The following is an 18,219-nucleotide window of genomic DNA, read 5'->3' as shown; positions in this document are numbered from 1 at the left end:
CCTTGTGTCAGTTTTGGCACATCACTACGATATGACAATAATTTTCCTTCTACACACCATATTTTACTCGAAAGTGATCAGAAACCTCCGTTTGCAAGCAAGTTACATAATTTTGTTCAAAAACAACGCGGATAAATCGAGTGTAAGCTGTTTGGGGGCACAATTGATGCCTGGTGAATGCAAAACATTTCTCGCAATTTATAAAGACGCTACCAGTCTGCCGTATTCATATTTGCTCATCGATCTTCACAAAAACTGTCCTGAAGAAATTCGTTATAGGGATAACATTCTCCCTAACAAAGTTACTCATGTCTTCACTCCAAAGTCAAAAGGCTGAATGGAATTTGGATTCATTCAACCAAATACTGTCACTAGCCAATGCTAAAAACAAAACAAACCGTCTTGCCCATATTGATGCCATTTCGGATAATTCACTCATTTGCCTTGTGGAATTCATTTTCAACATGTTGAACGGCTCTATTCCACTTTCCCGCGAACATATCCAAAAACTGCGACCTGAAACTGAAAACCTACGCCAATTGTCAATAATTCGCGATTTGGACAAGACTCGTGAATTTTTGGTTCAAACAGGAGGAAACCCAGTTGCCGTATTGCTTCCAGTTTTGATTTCCGCTGCTTCCACAATTCTTCAACATGTCCTACAATAAATATGTCCTGCTGACAGTCGAGGAGCACCAAGACCTAATTTCCCGTGTACCGCAAGAACCTGTCGATTCACTGTTAAATGCACCTATGGATAACGATTCAAAAATTGCTCATATACGTGCACATATCGCCAACGTTGTGCAAAATCGAATACATGGCTCCGGAATTGATGACGAAGACATCGGGAAGAGAAAAGTACCCGAAGAGGAAGAAGAAGCAAAGAAACCCACTCCACTGAGTGTTTCTCTCAATGATACACCACAAATGGATCAATTCCCACAAGCCGTTCAATCCCCAGCTCCAACTGTACCAGACGTTATCAATCCTGTCGCGGCTAAGAAGGAAATCATGTCATATATAACAAAATTTCCAGATATCTTCAAAATTTCAAAACCCACCGGGAAAATAGAGATTCGTGGTGAACCCGTCACAATTCATAATATCAATCGCATTCTTGACGACTTGACGGGTGAATTGCCACTACATGGAGTACAGCTGAATATGCACATACTCCTTGAGGAATTGAAAAAAGCAGGTCTTCCTCAACGATATCTTCTGAATCCAAAACGCCAGTACCGCACTCGAACTTCACCTCGTAGTTTTAGCGTTGGAAGGCTGTAATGTTTCAAAAAACTTTGGAACGCCTGTATACGGATCCAAAAAGTGGTTTTCGAAGTGTATCGAAACTCTTATACCAAGCACGAAAAGTTCATCCGGATATTTCAAGAAAAGATGTTGTCGCATATCTTCACACAAACGATGCATATACCAGACATTTTCCAAAGTCCAAAATTCAACATAACCCCTGGGTGGCAACTGGACCAGATAGTCATCATATGGCAGATCTTGCAATGCTTCCCACATTGAAGAAATACAACAACGGTTTTTGCTACATTTTGGTGGTGGTTGACGTGTTCAGTCGCTATGTTTTTGCCCGGCCGTTGAAAAATAAGATGTGTATGACGGTTACCAAAGCTTATGATGAAATATTGCGATCGAAATGGAGGATTCCAACAAAATTATATACAGACAAAGGTAAACAAGAGTGATCCTGAACCGTTCAATACATTTTTCATTCAGGTACCGAATTCATGGGGAAAGAGTTCCGGAAATTGTGCTCAGATTTGGATATTCGACATATGAACCCAAAAAACACAAACGTGAAAGCCTGTTACGCTGAAAATGCAATTATGCGTATAAAGAGGCAGCTGGAGAAATGGTTCACATCGGCGAGAAGCTTCGAATGGACACGAATACTGCCAGAAATAGTTGATGGTCTCAACTCAACATTTATGGAAACTCTTGGAACATCACCTGAAAAAGTCACCTGGAAGAATGCAGCCAAAGTCTGGGAACGGCTCTACGGAGCATCAAGAAGATACACACCGAAATTCAAAGTCGGTGATACAGTCCGTGTCTTGATGGAAAATTCACCATTTGACAAAGGAACGAGAGCCAAGTGGACCGAAGAACTTTTCATCGTCTCCAGAATTATACCTTACGATATCCCAGTGTATATTTTGACAGACACACTCGATAGAGAAGTTGACGGAATTTGGTACGAAGAAGAAATGGTCCTTCACACGAAAACTGACGAATTCTACCAAATTGACAAAATTATTCGAAAACGGACGAAAAATGGGAAAAAAGAGTGCCTGGTCAGCTTCAAAGGATACGACGCATCGTTCAACTCATGGATACCCGCTTCAGATATAATTGATCTTGATGGATAGTCCCATTTGGTCTTGTGGAAACACAAAGTGCTCAAGGGCTCTCATCGTATTTTGTTCTCAAGTTTTCATTGTCTACACTGTCAGTTTTGTTGCTCTATATAAAATTTGTTCCAATTCTGACCCTCAACACCAGTGGCTTGCTATTCTTGGTTCCTGCATTGGGTACCTACTACCAAACCCAAGACTCGAAAAATGAGCGATTTCTACATAACTCTCGTGAGCAATGCTCACGCAAATTCTTCAATCTCCAATTTTAACACCCAACTACCACGCACCATCAACATGGACCGGGAGTTTGAAGTTGGACTTGTCTCGATAATTTATCCATCGTCACATGACCTGATTTCTGAAATGCCTGAAGAGAATGGCTGGAACGAGAACGAGTTTGTTGTCTGGCTGAAGAATACTCCTCTGAAATGTAGTGTTCCAAATTGCACATTTTCCACCCCAAATGAACTTGCGGAAATTCTGAATCATACACTTGCTCAACGGATTGATAAGGAATTCAACAAAACCAACACGAAAATCGACATGTTCACATACCAACCCCTATTCAAAAGAATTTTGGTGAAAAGCCCTGAAAACGTGACACAAGTACACTTCTCGGCGAGATTGTCATATTTCATTGGACATGACCGAATCATCAAAACTTTCCCAACACTAGGAAAATATTCAACATACTCTGGATCCGACTTGATGTATGTATATTCGGAAAATCTTGTGGAACCACAAACTGTAAGCCACATGAAAGTCCCACTTTTGAAGGTTATCAACATGAACACGGGAGACGGGGCAAATATCGAGCAATCTTTCACAAAACCACTATATGTACGTGTTCGACCGTCTGAAGTGTCAAAAATTGGAATTCAAATCAAGAACGACCGAGATCATTTCATTCCATTCAATTCTGGAAAAATTGTCATCGTACTTCACTTCCGTCCCGTCAGAATTTCATTTGATGGCTGAATTCTTGGTCAACAACCGACGTATTCTACTACCATGCTTGTATATTTTGATCCTGACTCTTCTGTTGATTGGACTGCGTTCTTTGAACCTGACCCAAATCAAGGAGGTTCTGGTGGATTTCGTGCCGGAAGTATCTATCAGCGGGGAAATGGCCCGTTTTCGCAATTACTCGGAAAACTCTTCATTTCCGCTGTCCCTCTACTGAAACGCATGGGTGTTTCACTAGGTCGCGAAGTAATGGACTCGTCACTTCGTGTTGCAAACGACGTTGTAGCTGGTGACCCTTTCAAAAAGTCGCTATCTAGAAACGCCACAAATTCCTATAATTCTCTTGTCACTCGTGCTATTGATAATCTTGGTCAAAAAGGAGGACGCCGAAGACGTCGACGTGCTACTACCAAAGCCAAACCAAAAAAGAAGAAGAAGACTACAAAGAAGTCTAAGAAGCCACGCAAGAAGATTGCCCGCAAGAAGAGAAAGCTCCCGAAATCATCAACCCGTAAACGTGATATTTTTGGAAAATGGCAAAACTAGTGGATAAGAAAAGTGCACCATGTGCCACGGCGAACATTTGTCTATTCGATACTCCACCAAGCCAAGTAGCTTTTAACAAGGGAAAATGGATGACATTTTCGCCTTCAAACCCTGTTGATTCGAAAGGACCGAACACGTTCAATGTGTTTGACAGCGCTCACTTTTTCCAACTCAACAAGACATATCTTTCGTTCAAACTTCAACTTGTCGGATTGAAGAAGATGAAGAATACCGCCCAAGAGGAATTTATTCCAACCGTGGCAGTTGCAAACCTCATTGGATCCACATTTTTCAATCAAGTCAAGCTATCTTTCAACAATGTCCCTGTCTACGATTCAACTCATTATGCATACAAGGCCTACATTCAAACGCTGTTTGGAGAAAACGAAGACACAAAGATGGGATTTTTGACAGCAGCAGGATGGGATAACACAGATGATCTAGACAACATGGAGAAGAGAGTCATCTCCACTGGCGACGGTATCGATATTTGTACTCCACTATTTTTGGAACCTTTCCAAACCGAGAAGCTCTTGATTCCACACATCAATATCCAGTTGGAACTCTACAGAAACACCGATCATTTTTGCCTAGAGTCTCAATACGCAGAAATGACTGGAAAATTGCAAATTTCCGACTTGAAACTTCATATGAGGGCCATCGATGTCGTCCCATCTGCAACAATTGCCCTGGAAAATCGATTAAGAACGACTCCGGCTCAGTATCCTTTCACAATTTCAAAAGTGAAGATGATCACAATTCCTGAAGGACGGATGGAAATGCCATTCAACATGCTCTACAATGATATACTTCCACGTCGAATTATTGTTGGTCTTATTGCCCCAGATGCCATGGAAGGAAACCTGTCAAAAAATTGTTTCACATTTGCCCATCACAATCTTTCCGAAATCCAAGTTGATGCAAACGGCACCATGTACCCACCTCAACCAATCAAATGCGATTTTGCAAACAAAAATTACGCTCAAGCTTTCACAAGGATGTACGAAGAGTTGGGATGCATCTCAAACAAATCTTGCCCTCGCATTTCCTATAAAATGTTCCGATCAGGATTCGCCTTTTACGTGTTCAACCTAAGTCCTCTTGATTCTACAAATTCATGGGAACTCATGAAAAATGGCAGCACTCAACTTTTCATGAGGTTCAAGGAGAAAACACCCACAGGCGGGTTGAACGCACTGGTTTTGTCTCAATTTGACGGAATGGCGACAATAGACAGTTTCCGAAATGTGACGGTGACTCAGCACCGCGCTTGATCACTTTGCTTTGCACAATTCATTTGATCGAAAAATGTTGCCAGGAGTCGTACGTCCAATCAACTTTCCTCCCAATTATGCCCCACTGCCACCAGGAGTAAGTCTTTACCCATATAATTTTTCACGGAAAACTGTTTTCAGTATGTCGAATTCAATCTTGCTTCCCATCTGTTGATGCTTGGACGTATCGAGCACGTATCTCCTCAAACAGTACGTAGTCTCAATCAATTTCTTCAAGAAATGGAACCTGTAATGATGTGGAATTCGTGTAACGGATGTCTCATTGGCGCTGAATCCGAACTGAGCCTGTAAGTTTTGAAGGAAATCACATAAAATTGCAAAATTTGATGTTTTCAGTGATGCGACTCCAACTTCCCACAGTTTCTACCACAAATTGGCCGCAAAATACCAAGCACGCCGTCGTCTTCGATTCACCACCGTCAAGCGCTATTTTGAGGATAAGTATAAGATAACCCTTAGTTACCCAAATTCCCCACTTCTCCGTGATCCTTCTGGATCAATGTTCCCAATTGAATGTGTCTGGGTCCGTTTCCGTGTTCGTTAATAAATGTCGCTATCAACCAATCAACTTGAGAAATTTCTTGGCAAATGCCGCATCACAAGAACACATTTTCATGGAGTTTTTCCATGTGACAGGAATCCAATAATTCAAAAACGGCCATGCTCATTTATATGGAATACAGCTCCTAGTGATGATTCGGGCGAGCATTGGGTCGCTTTGTGGGTAGATGACCGAAATTTTGGATATTTTATGGATAGCAGCGGGGCTGAACCCCAATCCGAATTTCTAGAGTTTTTCACCAAAAATTGCATACAATGGAAAAGGGTATTCAATGTACCGATTCAAGGGCTTTTGTCAAACGTTTGTGGTTACTATTGCATATACTTTCTCATACGGAAAGCTATGAAACACTCAAACAAGACGATTCGGGCCCTTTTTTCAACAAATTTGGCTAAAAACGACATCCTAGTCCAGAAATGGGTGAAAGTTCATCTGAAACGGTGCGAGTGTCGAGTATATAATCCGTTGAAGTGATCAATCTGCCATTCATCATGTCTGAAACCAGCGAAGTTCCACTCCCAATGGATTCTTTTGATCCCCCACCACCACCACCAAGTTCTCCAAATGTTCCACCAGTTGATAAAATCCCTTATCCACAAACCATTCCACTTTTGGAAGATGCTTTCAAGAATCTGACTCTTGTTGGTACTATCAAACTCTACAAAGATTATTCTGGAAACCTTCACATTGCTTCTGGGTGATTCATATGCACTCAACCCTGTTACACAATCAATTATGAATCACACGCACAAGACATTTTTCACTCCACCTAAATTTCGATCAACCTCAATTTCATTCTACCACCTTCCCCCTTTGTTGGAAGATTCTTCGCTATCGTTCTTGCTATAATTTGCTAAAAATGGAAATTCCACTCGTCCGCATGTCCTGGAAGACGATCGTTCCACTGGGTTAGTGCTTTGTGAAGGTTTCTCGAGTTTTTGTATAACTATTTTTGAAATTCCAGACGAAAACTTGGCGGGAAAAGCACTATCCGTGTCGATGTGCCCAGTACCAGGCTGTCTGGGATGGGGAAATGTGTTGAGGCATAAGAATGCCTTCCACCGGACAGAGGAGGCCTGTCCGGTGGCGGCACATATGCGGAAGCTTCGACAGGTAAATTTATAGATTTTTGTAGTTATCAAAATGTTCCAATTTTAGCATTCGAGAAATCCCCATCCATTCATGGCGGCACCACCAGCTCCCTTCATGGCGACAGCGGCACCACCAGCTCCACCACCACATCCAACTCTAGGCCTTCAGGTAAATTTGATTTTCTTGATATCTGAAAAATACTTATTCCAGGATGTGAAAATGGAGGAGGATATTACCCTCCCGCCACCGCCACCGCCACCACACTTCACGCTGCCACCACCGCCAATCCAAATGCCGAACAATACGCCAGCCGAACCCGTAAGTATTTTTGTTAAAGATATTTTACTAATGTTATAGACTAATGCTATTTGATTAATGCTATAGATATGTTATTTACAGATCAGGCTGGCGTATATCACCACGCTATCTACGGGAGGCGCAATGTCATCAACCATGCTCGACTTCACGCAAACATTTCCGATAAATTCATAATTTGTCTTCAATAAATTTGGTAGAGTTGAAAAATGTCTTGATTCCACAGCTTATTTTTCGAGGGGTGTATAAGGCACACTTAGGGGGTTAGGATGGGTGTTTTAGACACGCTCAGGGGTTTGCGAGGGGTGTATAAGGCACATTTTAAGGCTGCGAGGGGTGTTTAAGGCACACTCAGGCTTTTGATATCTGAGAGAGTGGGATGCAATGACATTTGGCGAGAGGCGCAGAGAAAGGGGGAGCCGAGACGAGAGACGCGCCAGACATGAGAGACACAAAGAAACAGTCGAGGGAGCGGGGGGCCCTGTCGGGTGTGAGAGACGCGCCTGGTAAGAGAGACGCAGAGACCCCCTCAGGGCGCCCACCGAGGGCGCCCTCTCGGCCGGCGGGGCGCTCGGTATATAAATATCATCTTACCCCTCAGTCTAGGTTACACAGTTGGCGCACCCGGTTGTGTGTCCAACCGGCGGTCGGCTCCCCTCCGCAGGTTCGACACCCACCCGGGGCTCTAATTGACTTTCCAAAAAATCTGAAATTGCTGAAATTGCTGAAATTGCCTGAAATTGCTGAAAATTCTGAAATTGCTGAAATTCTGAAAATCTGAAATTCTGAAAATCTGAAATTGCTGAAATTCTGAAAATCTGAAATTCTGAAAATCTGAAATTCTGAAATTCTGAAATGTCTTTAAGGATAGGCACCTCATAGGGACCTCATTAATCGGGACCTCATTAAGTATGACCACCTCATTAAAGATAGGCACATCATTAATGATAGGCGTGAAGGATAGACTACAGAGTGAGAGAGTGTGTGAGTGAGAGAGACGCAGAGAATAAGCCCCGCCCCCTCCCAAGCTACAAAGTGAGAGAGTGTGTGAAGTGGAGAGACGCAGAGACATGACTACAAACTACAAAAGTTCGCCTTATATTCCCCCATACTTCTCTAACGGCACTAACAAGGTCTCGAGGCAAATCTGATTACTGTAGTTTTTCAAGCACCTAGTCAGAATTCAAAAACGATCGGATTAGATTAATTAGAACCGGTATCGTTAAAACTGATTTACAAAAATCTTGTTCTTGTTGCGAAAAACTGTTACTGTAGGGGTTAGTCCCTAAACATAACCGCTCCCGATTCGAAACCGACTGGGTTAAAACTGGTACTAATCAGAACCTACTAAAAATGTTATAATACAGCTATAAGCCTAGGTGTGGGTGGTTCTGATTTGAACAGTTTGATTTTGGGCGGTTTCAGACCGGACTCAGTTTTGAATAGAGGTTACGATAAGGGGTAGTACCTATTGTAATGACGGGTTGCGGAAGTTCTGTAGCGTAGGAGACTCAAAATCTGAGAAAAAATTGTATTATAATAACGGCCGATTGCCCCACGGATACTACCAAAACTAAAAACTAATAAAAAACTTTACCATAACCTTCTTTTCTTCCAGAATATCCTAAACTCAACCCGTTTGAACAAGTTCAAAATTCGCTTCAATTTCTTCTCCGACAGCAACAACCAAAATGAACAATGGCCGGATTTTGATCAAGATGAGACGGGGACATGGACATTCCGCATTCCGAATATGAACCAATACCTTTCTGTTTTATACCTTCCATTTCAGTCCGTGACATTCTGCCGCACTGAAATGCCTCCTGAAATCGGAATCATGGAAATTGAGGGTTAGGGAATATAGTGGAATACTTTAGTAGTAGCAGAGACAAAAAATGGGCAGAGCTTTGAGTAACCTTTTTTTTTAACGAGCCTTAAGAATTCTAAGCATACCAATTTTCTAAGCATACAGTAATTTTGCAAAATATGGTTATTTCGATCATGAGGATTTTATTTCTGACATCTGAATCAACTAAACTATCATAGTAAACTCAAAATGACACTCTTCACCTATTTTTTATTTCAATTTGTATCAATTTTTAGCTAATCCTTATTCTAGAAACGGAATCCTGATAGTCTATTAATCTAGTATACTATTGAAGCAATCATTAGGGTTACGGTAGCAATTGGTACCAAAAAAATCTAAACATAAAAGACTTTCCGCCGACTTTCCGCCGACTAGTACTGTATTTCAACATTCTCTCTTTGCTCATTGTGATTCCTATTGAAATTGATAAACAAGTGAATAAAGTTTTTGGAAGAAGAAGAAAGTAATAAAATTCAACAACGTCATACCCTCTTATATAGAAACCGAATGTCTTATCACTGGTCGAAGTCAAAAGCGTCTCATTAAATGTTCTGTGTCTTATTGGAGCGCACACTATTTTGCTTGTTTGCTATTTAATAATTTGATATTTTATGACCGATTATGGTTGTCGTCATCAATGAATAGGCGTTTCTTCATATTCAAAGTCGAAATGAAAAAGGCGATTAGCGGAAGTACACATACGTAAAATCGTATGTATTCAAGTCGTTTTGAAACCAAATGAGAGGAAATAATTGAAAATTTAGAGACATTTTTGGTGTAATAAAGTAGAATTTGACTCAGGAATAGGTTTTTGAGGCAAATAAGATGTGAGACAAGAATAGAAGGGAAGCCTAGAGTTTCGAAACGTCCGGAGTCGAAAAAATATCAGCTTGGAAGAAACCACGCTCACTAAAAAGCGCAATAAGTAAAAACTGAAAAAATTCAACTGCTTTTTTTAAATTTACCTTTTTTCTTTTTGGAAAAAACTTCTTGATTTTTGTAGATTTCAAGAATATACATATACTTTTAGAAGATTATATGTACATATACTAGAGAAAAAATGTGGAACATTTTTCTTAAATTCTAGTGAAAAAAACTTAAAATACAAAAAATTCAAATCTGGACCGGGGTGAAACCTGAAATTTTGCATGTATGATGAATACAAGATTTTTTTGAAATCCAGCGCTCAGAAATTGCGCCAGGTCTCCAGAAATGCGTCAATATCAACACCTCAAAGGAGGACTGAAGTCATATTTTTTATTTCAGATTATGAAACTTCAGAACATTCTGAGCAACATTCATCATTGGAGTATGTGCTAAAAATCGCTCTAAACACCCAAAATTCCCGTTTTCCCGGCTCAAATTGAGCTTTCGTGGAAGAGTTTTCTCACGCGAATTTCTTCCTCCGTGTAGTCCTCTCGGACAAAATTATTTCTTTTTATTTCTCGATTTCTCGTTTTCTTGCTTTTTTCAACAAAATTTTGTGGTTTTTTTTCAATTTATATGGTAAAAAACAAAAGAGAATTCCGTACTCTTCCAGAATTCCGTACTGAAGAATTTACTCGTTGAGGCTGAAAAATAGAGCTATTGTACTCGAAATGTATAAAAAATCAATAACTCGCTTTGTCGGATCTTCCTCTTCTTCTTCCAACTCTTCTTCCAACTCTAAAGTTTCACCTACAGTTTCTACCAAATGTTGGTAAAAAACTACACAGAACCTCCTTTAAACCAGAATTGCTTAGAATTCCGACTTCCGTCATTCCATAAATGTAGAGTTTAGAGAGCGTACATAGTTTACTTCCAACTTCCTGATAAGAAATTTTCACTTCCATGCAACTTTGGTTTGAACATTCATTAAAGAAACCCCTCGAAACTTTCATCTTAGAGTCAGAAAATTACCTGAAAAGATACAAAACTACGTACATCTCTGCCGATGCTAGTTGTTTTCCCAGAGCACACAATTTTAAGCAAAGTTGAAAAGCGAAAATCGTAGTTAAACTTTTCAAAACAAAAGTCGGAAACGAAAAAGCCCAGAAGATAAATACACTGAGAGAAGCGATAAAGTGGTGGAAGATGTAAATTGGAAATTTATTATTTTAAAAACGTCCCATAGAAAAATAGGGCCTGGAAAAAAGATAGGATTAATAAATGTGCACAAAAATTCACATCCAAACATAAAACTCAACAACACTTATTCTAGGCATCGCTTCAATTGTCACAGTTGCTCGTGTCCCATCCAATCGCATCACATCCATCCCTCCAGTCACAACCTTTTCTTGGCATCGAGAATTTGGATAGTCCGAGGCTCGGAATGTTCTCGTTGTACTTTGAGGCATCTCGATAGCATTGAGTCCCTTCATGAGGACATCTGGACTCACCTCTTCCGAAGTAATGAGCATGAAATGTTCCAGTCGGGGATTGGACTTGTTTCTTATCCACAATTTGAAAAAACGGTTGAGAGTTTTCACACTGATCATGACACCAAAGAGATCTAGATGCACAGCATTGCAAATGAGAAGGTCATCTAGAGATAGTCGCAAACGGGTTGGGTCCCTAATATTCATAACATTGATTGTGATGCTATTCATGTTCAGCATGAGAACTTTTTGAAATTGTTCAAGGTTTTCAAACCAGTCTTGCCATATATCAATGTTTAAGGTCTTTTTCGAGAGCATTTCCAACATTTTGTGAACAAAAACTTCGTTACAGTCACGCGAGATATAGATTTGTTCGATATGTGGAAGTGTCGCAAGAATCGGAAGTGCATCGAATGATTCTGTTTCCCAGAACTGCACTTCTTGTATTGATTCACAATTGGTTACATCCAGAATTCTGTGAATCAATTCAGCCGTCGAAAGCCCCAAAATGCGCCATACAACTGCCTTTCCGTCGACCAATACAAATACAAATTCCGTATAATTTTTAGACATAAGAGAGAAAAGTAGTTTTTTACCATCCCTCTGGACTATATCAATATTAAGGTTGTGATTTTCAGCCACAACATTGATAGAAGTTACTGATAGATCAGCGGTTTTCGTCAAGAGTCTTGCTCGATTGGAGAGGAGAGAGAACGCGATTCTGGAAAAAATTTAGTTAAATGCAAATATTAGATTGAAAACTAACTTACATATCAATTGGTTCCATTTGTTGGAGAACAGGAATCAGTTCAAGTTTTGGAAGACGTAAGAGAGGAAACGGAGTCGTCATTTCGGTAGGGGAGAGAGAGTACAAATGAGAGGAGGAATCAATATTTGAGGAGATCGGGGGGAGGGGGTGACCGCAACGCGCGACCGCGATGCGGATGAAGTGTGCTCTGGGAAGACAAACAAGTAGAAGAAGGTAACCGTCTGCATCGATAGAGATGATTGGCAGAAAGAGCAGAGAATCTAAAAATTGATTTTATACAATTTCTCATATTTTCATACGGCGATCGGGAAGCTCCCTCGATGCAATTATATGTTCGGAATAGTAAATGGGCGAGTCAAATTATTAGACCAGTCCGACCGATTTAAAAAAAAGTGATTACCAAACTTTATTCTGTAAAAAATAGCGTCAAAAGTAGGGACCGCAATGAACGTGGGCGGAGTTTTTCATTTTCTTCTCTTTGGACGTCATGGGGAGGTTATCAGAATGTTTGATGGTCTGCCCTGAGAGTCCAGCACGATAAAACAAAATGAAAACTTTTGACCCCTATGTAATCGAGTACGTAGAATTCGATGAGCACACTTTCCTTTCACCCAAATGTTTAGTTTTCTCAGAAAAGTGAAAAAGCTTTTTGCTTTTTTCAGAAAAATGTCACGTTTAATTTGTTCTAGGTCGAACACGCATCATTTTTTGACAGTTTCTAATAGTTCTGGACATACTCTAATAGGTTTTGAAAGAAAATTCGATTTTCGTGCTGTCGAATTTTTTTGGGAGCCATCTGAACTGCGAGGCATCACATCAAAAAACTTTCTGTGATAACATATCTATTTTCTGACATATTCTTTTTGAACATCTCTTCAGATACCTGGGGCCAAAATTTGGAAGCTCATTGATACGTAAAATGCAGTTTCCTCTGTGTCGGAAGACAACAGAGTCAGAAAGAAAATCAGTTTTCCCGACAGTTTAGGTTAAAGGAGGTCAAACACGCATCATTTCTTGACGGATTCAGATTCTACGCAAAATTTCGATCTAGATCCACTTGGAGACAAACAATTTTGTGCTGTCGAATTTTAGATATTTGATGTTTTATCTCGAAATATGCTGAAAATCCTTCAAAAAATTCTCTTGAATTTTAAAAAATCACGTCAATAATATACTTTCCTATTATCAGCGTCACTTCTGTGATCATTTAGTTCAGTGGATAACACGCCGGGTTTTTAATCAAACAGTTTCTGGTTCGAACTTTCCCAAATTTTACAAAAATTTGACGGATTGAACGTGAAAACAGAAAATATTTTTTTGCGTGGTCAGGAAAACAAAAGAATTCTCCAAGAGAATTCAGTATAAACATGGCTGACTAAAAGGTCCTGTAACTTCGGAGAATGTGAATATTTTCGGGAAAAATTTTGGGAATGTACTTCGATGTACCTGAAGAACAGGACGGGAGGAAAATTTTAATGGAAAATTGAGTTTGAAAAAAATGTTGCGGTCTCTAGTTAAAACACACCGATTAGATAAGAATAAAAGTTTTGATACCACGTTTTATTGAAAATAGTCAGAAGTGTTCTAGTTGCAAAACGTCTGAGATAAATTTCCCACGGTTATTTCTACGAAATGACAAATTTGAGAAAAAATGGTTCTAGTCATCACTGAAAGTCGGAAATGAAAAAAAACCAAGAAGCCGGGAGTCGAAGGATTTGAGAATTTTATTATTAAAGAAATGTTATAGAAAAAAGAGAACATGAGAAAGAAATAGAATTTATCAAAATTCACAAAACGTTCACATCCAAACATAAAACTCAACAACACTTATTCCAGGCATCGCTTTAATTTCCAAAGTTGCTCGTGTCCCATCCGATCTCATTACATCCAACCCTCCAGTCACAACTTTTTCTCGGCACCGAGAATTAGCATGGTCCGTGACTCGGAATGTTCTCGTTGTACTTTGAGGCATCTCGATAGCATTGAGTCCCTTCAGGAGGACATCTCGACTCACCTCTTCCGAAGTAATGAGTATGAAATGTTCCAGTCGGGGATTCGACTTGTTCCTTATCCACAGCTTAAAAAAACGGTTGAGATTTTTCACACTTATCATGACTTCAAAGAGATGTAGATGTACAGCATTGGAAATAAGAAGGGCATCTAGAGATAGTCGAAAACGGGTTGGGTCCCGGGCAGTCATCACATTGATTGTGATGCTATTCATGTTCAGCATGAGAACTTTTTGAAATTGTTCAAGGTTTGCGAACCTGTCTTGATACATATCAATATTAGAGGTCACTTTCGAGAGCATTTCCAACATTTTGTGAACAAAAACTTCGTTACAGTCACGCGAGATATAGATTTGTTCGATATGTGGAAGTGTCGCAAGAATCGGAAGTGCATCGAATGATTCTGTTTCCCAGAACTGCACTTCTGGGATTAATTCACAATTGGTAACATCCAGAATTCTGTGAATCAATTCAGTCGTCGAAAGCCCTAAAATGCGCCATACAACTGCCTTTCCGTCGACCAATACAAATACAAATTCCGTATAATTTTTAGACATAAGAGAGAAAAGTAGTTTTTTACCATCCCTCTGGACTATGTTCATATTTAGAGAGTGATTTTCAGCCACAACATTGATAGAAGTTACTGATAGACCACGAGTTTTTGACAAGAGTTTTGCTTGATCAGAGAGGAGAGAGAACGCGATTCTGAAAAAAATTAGTTAAATGCGAATATTATATTGAAAACTAACTTACAGATCATTAGGTTCCATTTGTTGAAAAACTGAATTCAGTGCAAGCCTTGGAAGGCGTAAGAGAGGAAACGGAGTCGTCATCTTGGTAGGGGGAGAAAGGGGACAAATGAATGAAGAATCAATGACTGGTGGTACTGGGTGGAGACCGCATCGCACGACCGCGACGCGGCAAAAGTGTGCTTTGGGAAAATAAACAAGTAGAAGAAGACAACAGTTTGCATAACAATGGCAGAGATAATTTTAGACAATTTCTCATATTTTCGCACGGCGATCGGAAAGTTCTCTCGATGCAATTATATGTTCGGAATAGTTAATGTGCGAGTCAAATTATTAGACCAGTCCGACCTATTTCAAAAAAGTGATCAGCAAACTTTATTCTAGAAAAAATAGCGTCAAAAGAGTTAAAAACACAACATAGAATATACATATGTGCAAATAGACTACGACCAAACGTAAAAGTTAACAAAATTGAGTCCAAATTTGATAGTCCCAATCTTTCCATCAATTCTCTTGATATCAAATCCCCCGATATTGTCAGAATACCCACTATTACTGTATCTGAGGAGACTCCCTTCAGGGACTCTAACCGAATCCAGTCCACTGAGTACAACGTCTTCGAAGTTTACGTCGTATAGCAGAACTGTCAGATATTCCAGTCGCGGATTACACTTGTTTTCTTTCCACATCTTGAAAAACTCGTTTAACTCCTTGGGAGTCAATGTCACGCCTCTCAATACCAGTTTTACGGCATTTGAGGTGAGAAGATCACTCAGATTAAAATAAGAGGGATGACCACGGATATGAATCTCCATAGAATCAACTTCTTGAATCAAAATTTTCCGGAGATCTTCGGATGCTTTGAATGAGTCTTTTGAAAAGAAGAACTCAATGCTTGAAGTGATTGGCAGAAGAGTTTCTACAACTTGATTGACAGAACTATTGATAAAACCTGACAAAAGAATCAGATTTTCAATTCTCGCGTGATCTGAGAATATCGAGAAGAAATCGTCTAATTCCGGTGGTTTATGGAGCATCACAGTCTCGAATTTATCACAGTTTGACACATCGAACATCCGTTTAGTCCATTCAACCACTAAAAAACCAATATTGGTCCAAGTAGTTTTTCCGGTATGAAGAGTCACTGAATTATTTTCCTTCCGATAGCATAATCTGACTGTTGGATGCCTCATAAAATAAAGAATGATCTCCATAGACGAAGCATGTTGCTTCAGTACGAAATATTTGGGAGAAATCAATTTGAGACACTTTGCAACACTCCTGGTTCGTTTGGAGACGTGACAGAATGCAAGTCTGGAATTTTGTTTTGTTTAAGATAAAAAGTGTTACAATAAGTATGTACTCACATTTCAATGTCTTGCATGTATTGAAAAACAGAAATCTGTGCGAGTCTTGGTAGCCGTAAGAGAGGGAACGGAGTCATCTTAATGGGATAGGAAAAGAATCAATTTTGAAGGAATGACAGACCGCATCGCTTGACCGCGACGCGGCTGAAGTATGCTCTAGGGAAATCAAACATTCCATGGGGAGGACCGAGAACAATGACCGAGAAATAACGTTCTCTTAGTAAGTTCGGCCGCCGATGATTGGCATTTCTACTGGGGGGTAATTTTTTGTCCCAGTAACCTATTTTTGAGCTGAATTTTGTAAAATTCGGTGTTAGGTGTTTGCAGACTCGGTGTATGCACACAATGAAAGATACAGTAACCCAAACGCCTTTTCGACTATCAAATTTGGATCCAATTATATTGATACAGATTCCGATTTTTCGGCCATTTTTTTCAGTGTTGAAAATTTTTTTCCGTGTTGAAAAGTTACTTCCGACTTCCGTGTAAATAGTTTAGAAATTTTTTTTAATTTTCGACGGAAATTTTCGCCAAAATTCGTTTTCAGTGATGACTAAAAATATTATCCTCAAATTTTTCATTTTCAAAATTAACTTCCGACTTTCTTTTCCGAAAATTTTTACTTCCACACTGCACTGCTACATGCATATCAGTTGCTATGCAGACGGTTGTCTTCTTCCACTTGTTTGTTTTCCCAAAGCACACTTCTGCTGCGTCTTGGTCCCGCGTTGCGTCCACAAAGTCTCCCGACCATACATTGATTCTTCATCTCATTTGTACCCTCTCTCCTCTACCAGGATGACGACTCCGTTCCCTCTCCTACACCTTCCAAGACTTGCATTGATACTTGTTTTTCAACACATGGGGCAGCGTTATTCAATGCACGAAATGTGAGTTTTTTTCTTTTTTCCGATCCATTTTCACCCAGTGAAAAATTCCAGACTCGCATTCTGTCACCTCTCCAAACGAGCAAGAAGTGTTGCAAAGTGTCTCAAATTGATTTCTCCCAAATATTTCGTACTGAATCAACATGCTTCGTCTATGGAGATCATTCTTTATTTTATGAGACATCCAACAGTCAGATTATGCTATCGGAAGGAAAAGGATTCAGTGACACTTAAGAGCGAAGCAACTGCAACTGCTTGGACCAACATTGGATTTACAGTGGTTGAATGGACTAAACGGATGTTCGATGTGTCTAACTGTGAAAAATTCGAGACTGTGATGCTCCATAAACCACCGGAGTTTGATGATTTCTTCTTGATATTTTCTGAACATCGTCGAAGAATTGGTAAGCTGATTCTCTACCCAGTCAGTACCGATAGTTTTACAAAGCAAGTTGTGGAAACTCTTCTGCCAATCACTTCAAACATTTCGTTCTACATTTCAAAAGACTCATTCAAAGATCCCAAAGAGCTCCGGAAAATCTTGAGTCAAGAAATTGATTCTATGGAGATCCATGTTCGTGGTTCTCCTTTTTCCTTAAATCTGAGTGACCTTATCACCTCAAATGCCGTAAAACTCTTCTTGAGAGGTCTGACGTTAACTCAAAAAGAACTAAACGAATTTTTCAAGATGTGGAAGGAAAACAAGTGTAATCCACGACTGGAATATCTGACAGTTCTGCTATACGAAGAAGTCTTTGAAGACGCTATACTCAGTGGACTGGATGCGGTTAAAGTCCTTAATGGGAGTCCATCCAGATGCAGTAATATTGGTTTCGACAAAATCGCGGGATTTGATATCAAGAGAATCGATGGAAAGATTGGAACTATCCAACTTGGACTCAATTTTGTTTACTTTTATGTTTGGTCGTAATCTATTTGCAGTGATCAACCTGGTATTCTACGTCTGTTATGCAAAAATCTTAATTAATCTCAAATTTGACGCTATTTTTTACTGAATAAAGACATCGACCAATAGTTTCCACCAAATGTT

The 18,219-nt window shown here is 39.7% G+C and overlaps 6 protein-coding genes across 6 annotated transcripts; 3 read left to right on the top strand and 3 right to left on the bottom strand.

Annotated features, from left to right (window-relative positions):
- Window positions 1-5,207: 5,207 nt before the first annotated feature.
- GCK72_021091 (uncharacterized protein) lies at window positions 5,208-5,738 on the top strand (the record flags this gene model as incomplete). Its single annotated transcript, XM_053734008.1, has 3 exons — window positions 5,208-5,270; window positions 5,315-5,481; window positions 5,531-5,738. 3 exons carry the CDS (start codon window positions 5,208-5,210, stop codon window positions 5,736-5,738), a joined length of 438 nt encoding a protein of 145 aa, XP_053582921.1.
- Window positions 5,739-6,615: 877 nt separating this feature from the next.
- GCK72_021090 (uncharacterized protein) lies at window positions 6,616-7,340 on the top strand (the record flags this gene model as incomplete). Its single annotated transcript, XM_053734007.1, has 5 exons — window positions 6,616-6,664; window positions 6,721-6,869; window positions 6,915-7,016; window positions 7,059-7,166; window positions 7,248-7,340. 5 exons carry the CDS (start codon window positions 6,616-6,618, stop codon window positions 7,338-7,340), a joined length of 501 nt encoding a protein of 166 aa, XP_053582920.1.
- A 3,852-nt stretch (window positions 7,341-11,192) lies between these two features.
- On the bottom strand, window positions 11,193-12,237 carry GCK72_021089 (uncharacterized protein; the record flags this gene model as incomplete). Its single annotated transcript, XM_003096346.2, has 2 exons — window positions 11,193-12,108; window positions 12,158-12,237. The coding sequence occupies 2 exons, from the start codon at window positions 12,235-12,237 to the stop codon at window positions 11,193-11,195; spliced, it is 996 nt and encodes a 331-aa protein (XP_003096394.2).
- Window positions 12,238-13,954: 1,717 nt separating this feature from the next.
- On the bottom strand, window positions 13,955-14,722 carry GCK72_021088 (uncharacterized protein; the record flags this gene model as incomplete). Its single annotated transcript, XM_003096384.2, has 1 exon — window positions 13,955-14,722. The coding sequence occupies one exon, from the start codon at window positions 14,720-14,722 to the stop codon at window positions 13,955-13,957; it is 768 nt and encodes a 255-aa protein (XP_003096432.2).
- A 635-nt stretch (window positions 14,723-15,357) lies between these two features.
- GCK72_021087 (uncharacterized protein) lies at window positions 15,358-16,128 on the bottom strand (the record flags this gene model as incomplete). Its single annotated transcript, XM_053734006.1, has 1 exon — window positions 15,358-16,128. The coding sequence occupies one exon, from the start codon at window positions 16,126-16,128 to the stop codon at window positions 15,358-15,360; it is 771 nt and encodes a 256-aa protein (XP_053582919.1).
- A 951-nt stretch (window positions 16,129-17,079) lies between these two features.
- Window positions 17,080-18,099, top strand: GCK72_021086 (uncharacterized protein; the record flags this gene model as incomplete). Its single annotated transcript, XM_003097975.2, has 2 exons — window positions 17,080-17,171; window positions 17,223-18,099. 2 exons carry the CDS (start codon window positions 17,080-17,082, stop codon window positions 18,097-18,099), a joined length of 969 nt encoding a protein of 322 aa, XP_003098023.2.
- Between the last annotated feature and the right edge of the window lie 120 nt (window positions 18,100-18,219).

Source organism: Caenorhabditis remanei, chromosome V (genome assembly GCF_010183535.1).
Source record: "Caenorhabditis remanei strain PX506 chromosome V, whole genome shotgun sequence".
Taxonomy (NCBI): domain Eukaryota; kingdom Metazoa; phylum Nematoda; class Chromadorea; order Rhabditida; family Rhabditidae; genus Caenorhabditis; species Caenorhabditis remanei.
The sequence above is the reverse complement of the archived record's forward strand: the minus strand, read 5'-3'. Positions and strand labels throughout refer to the sequence as shown.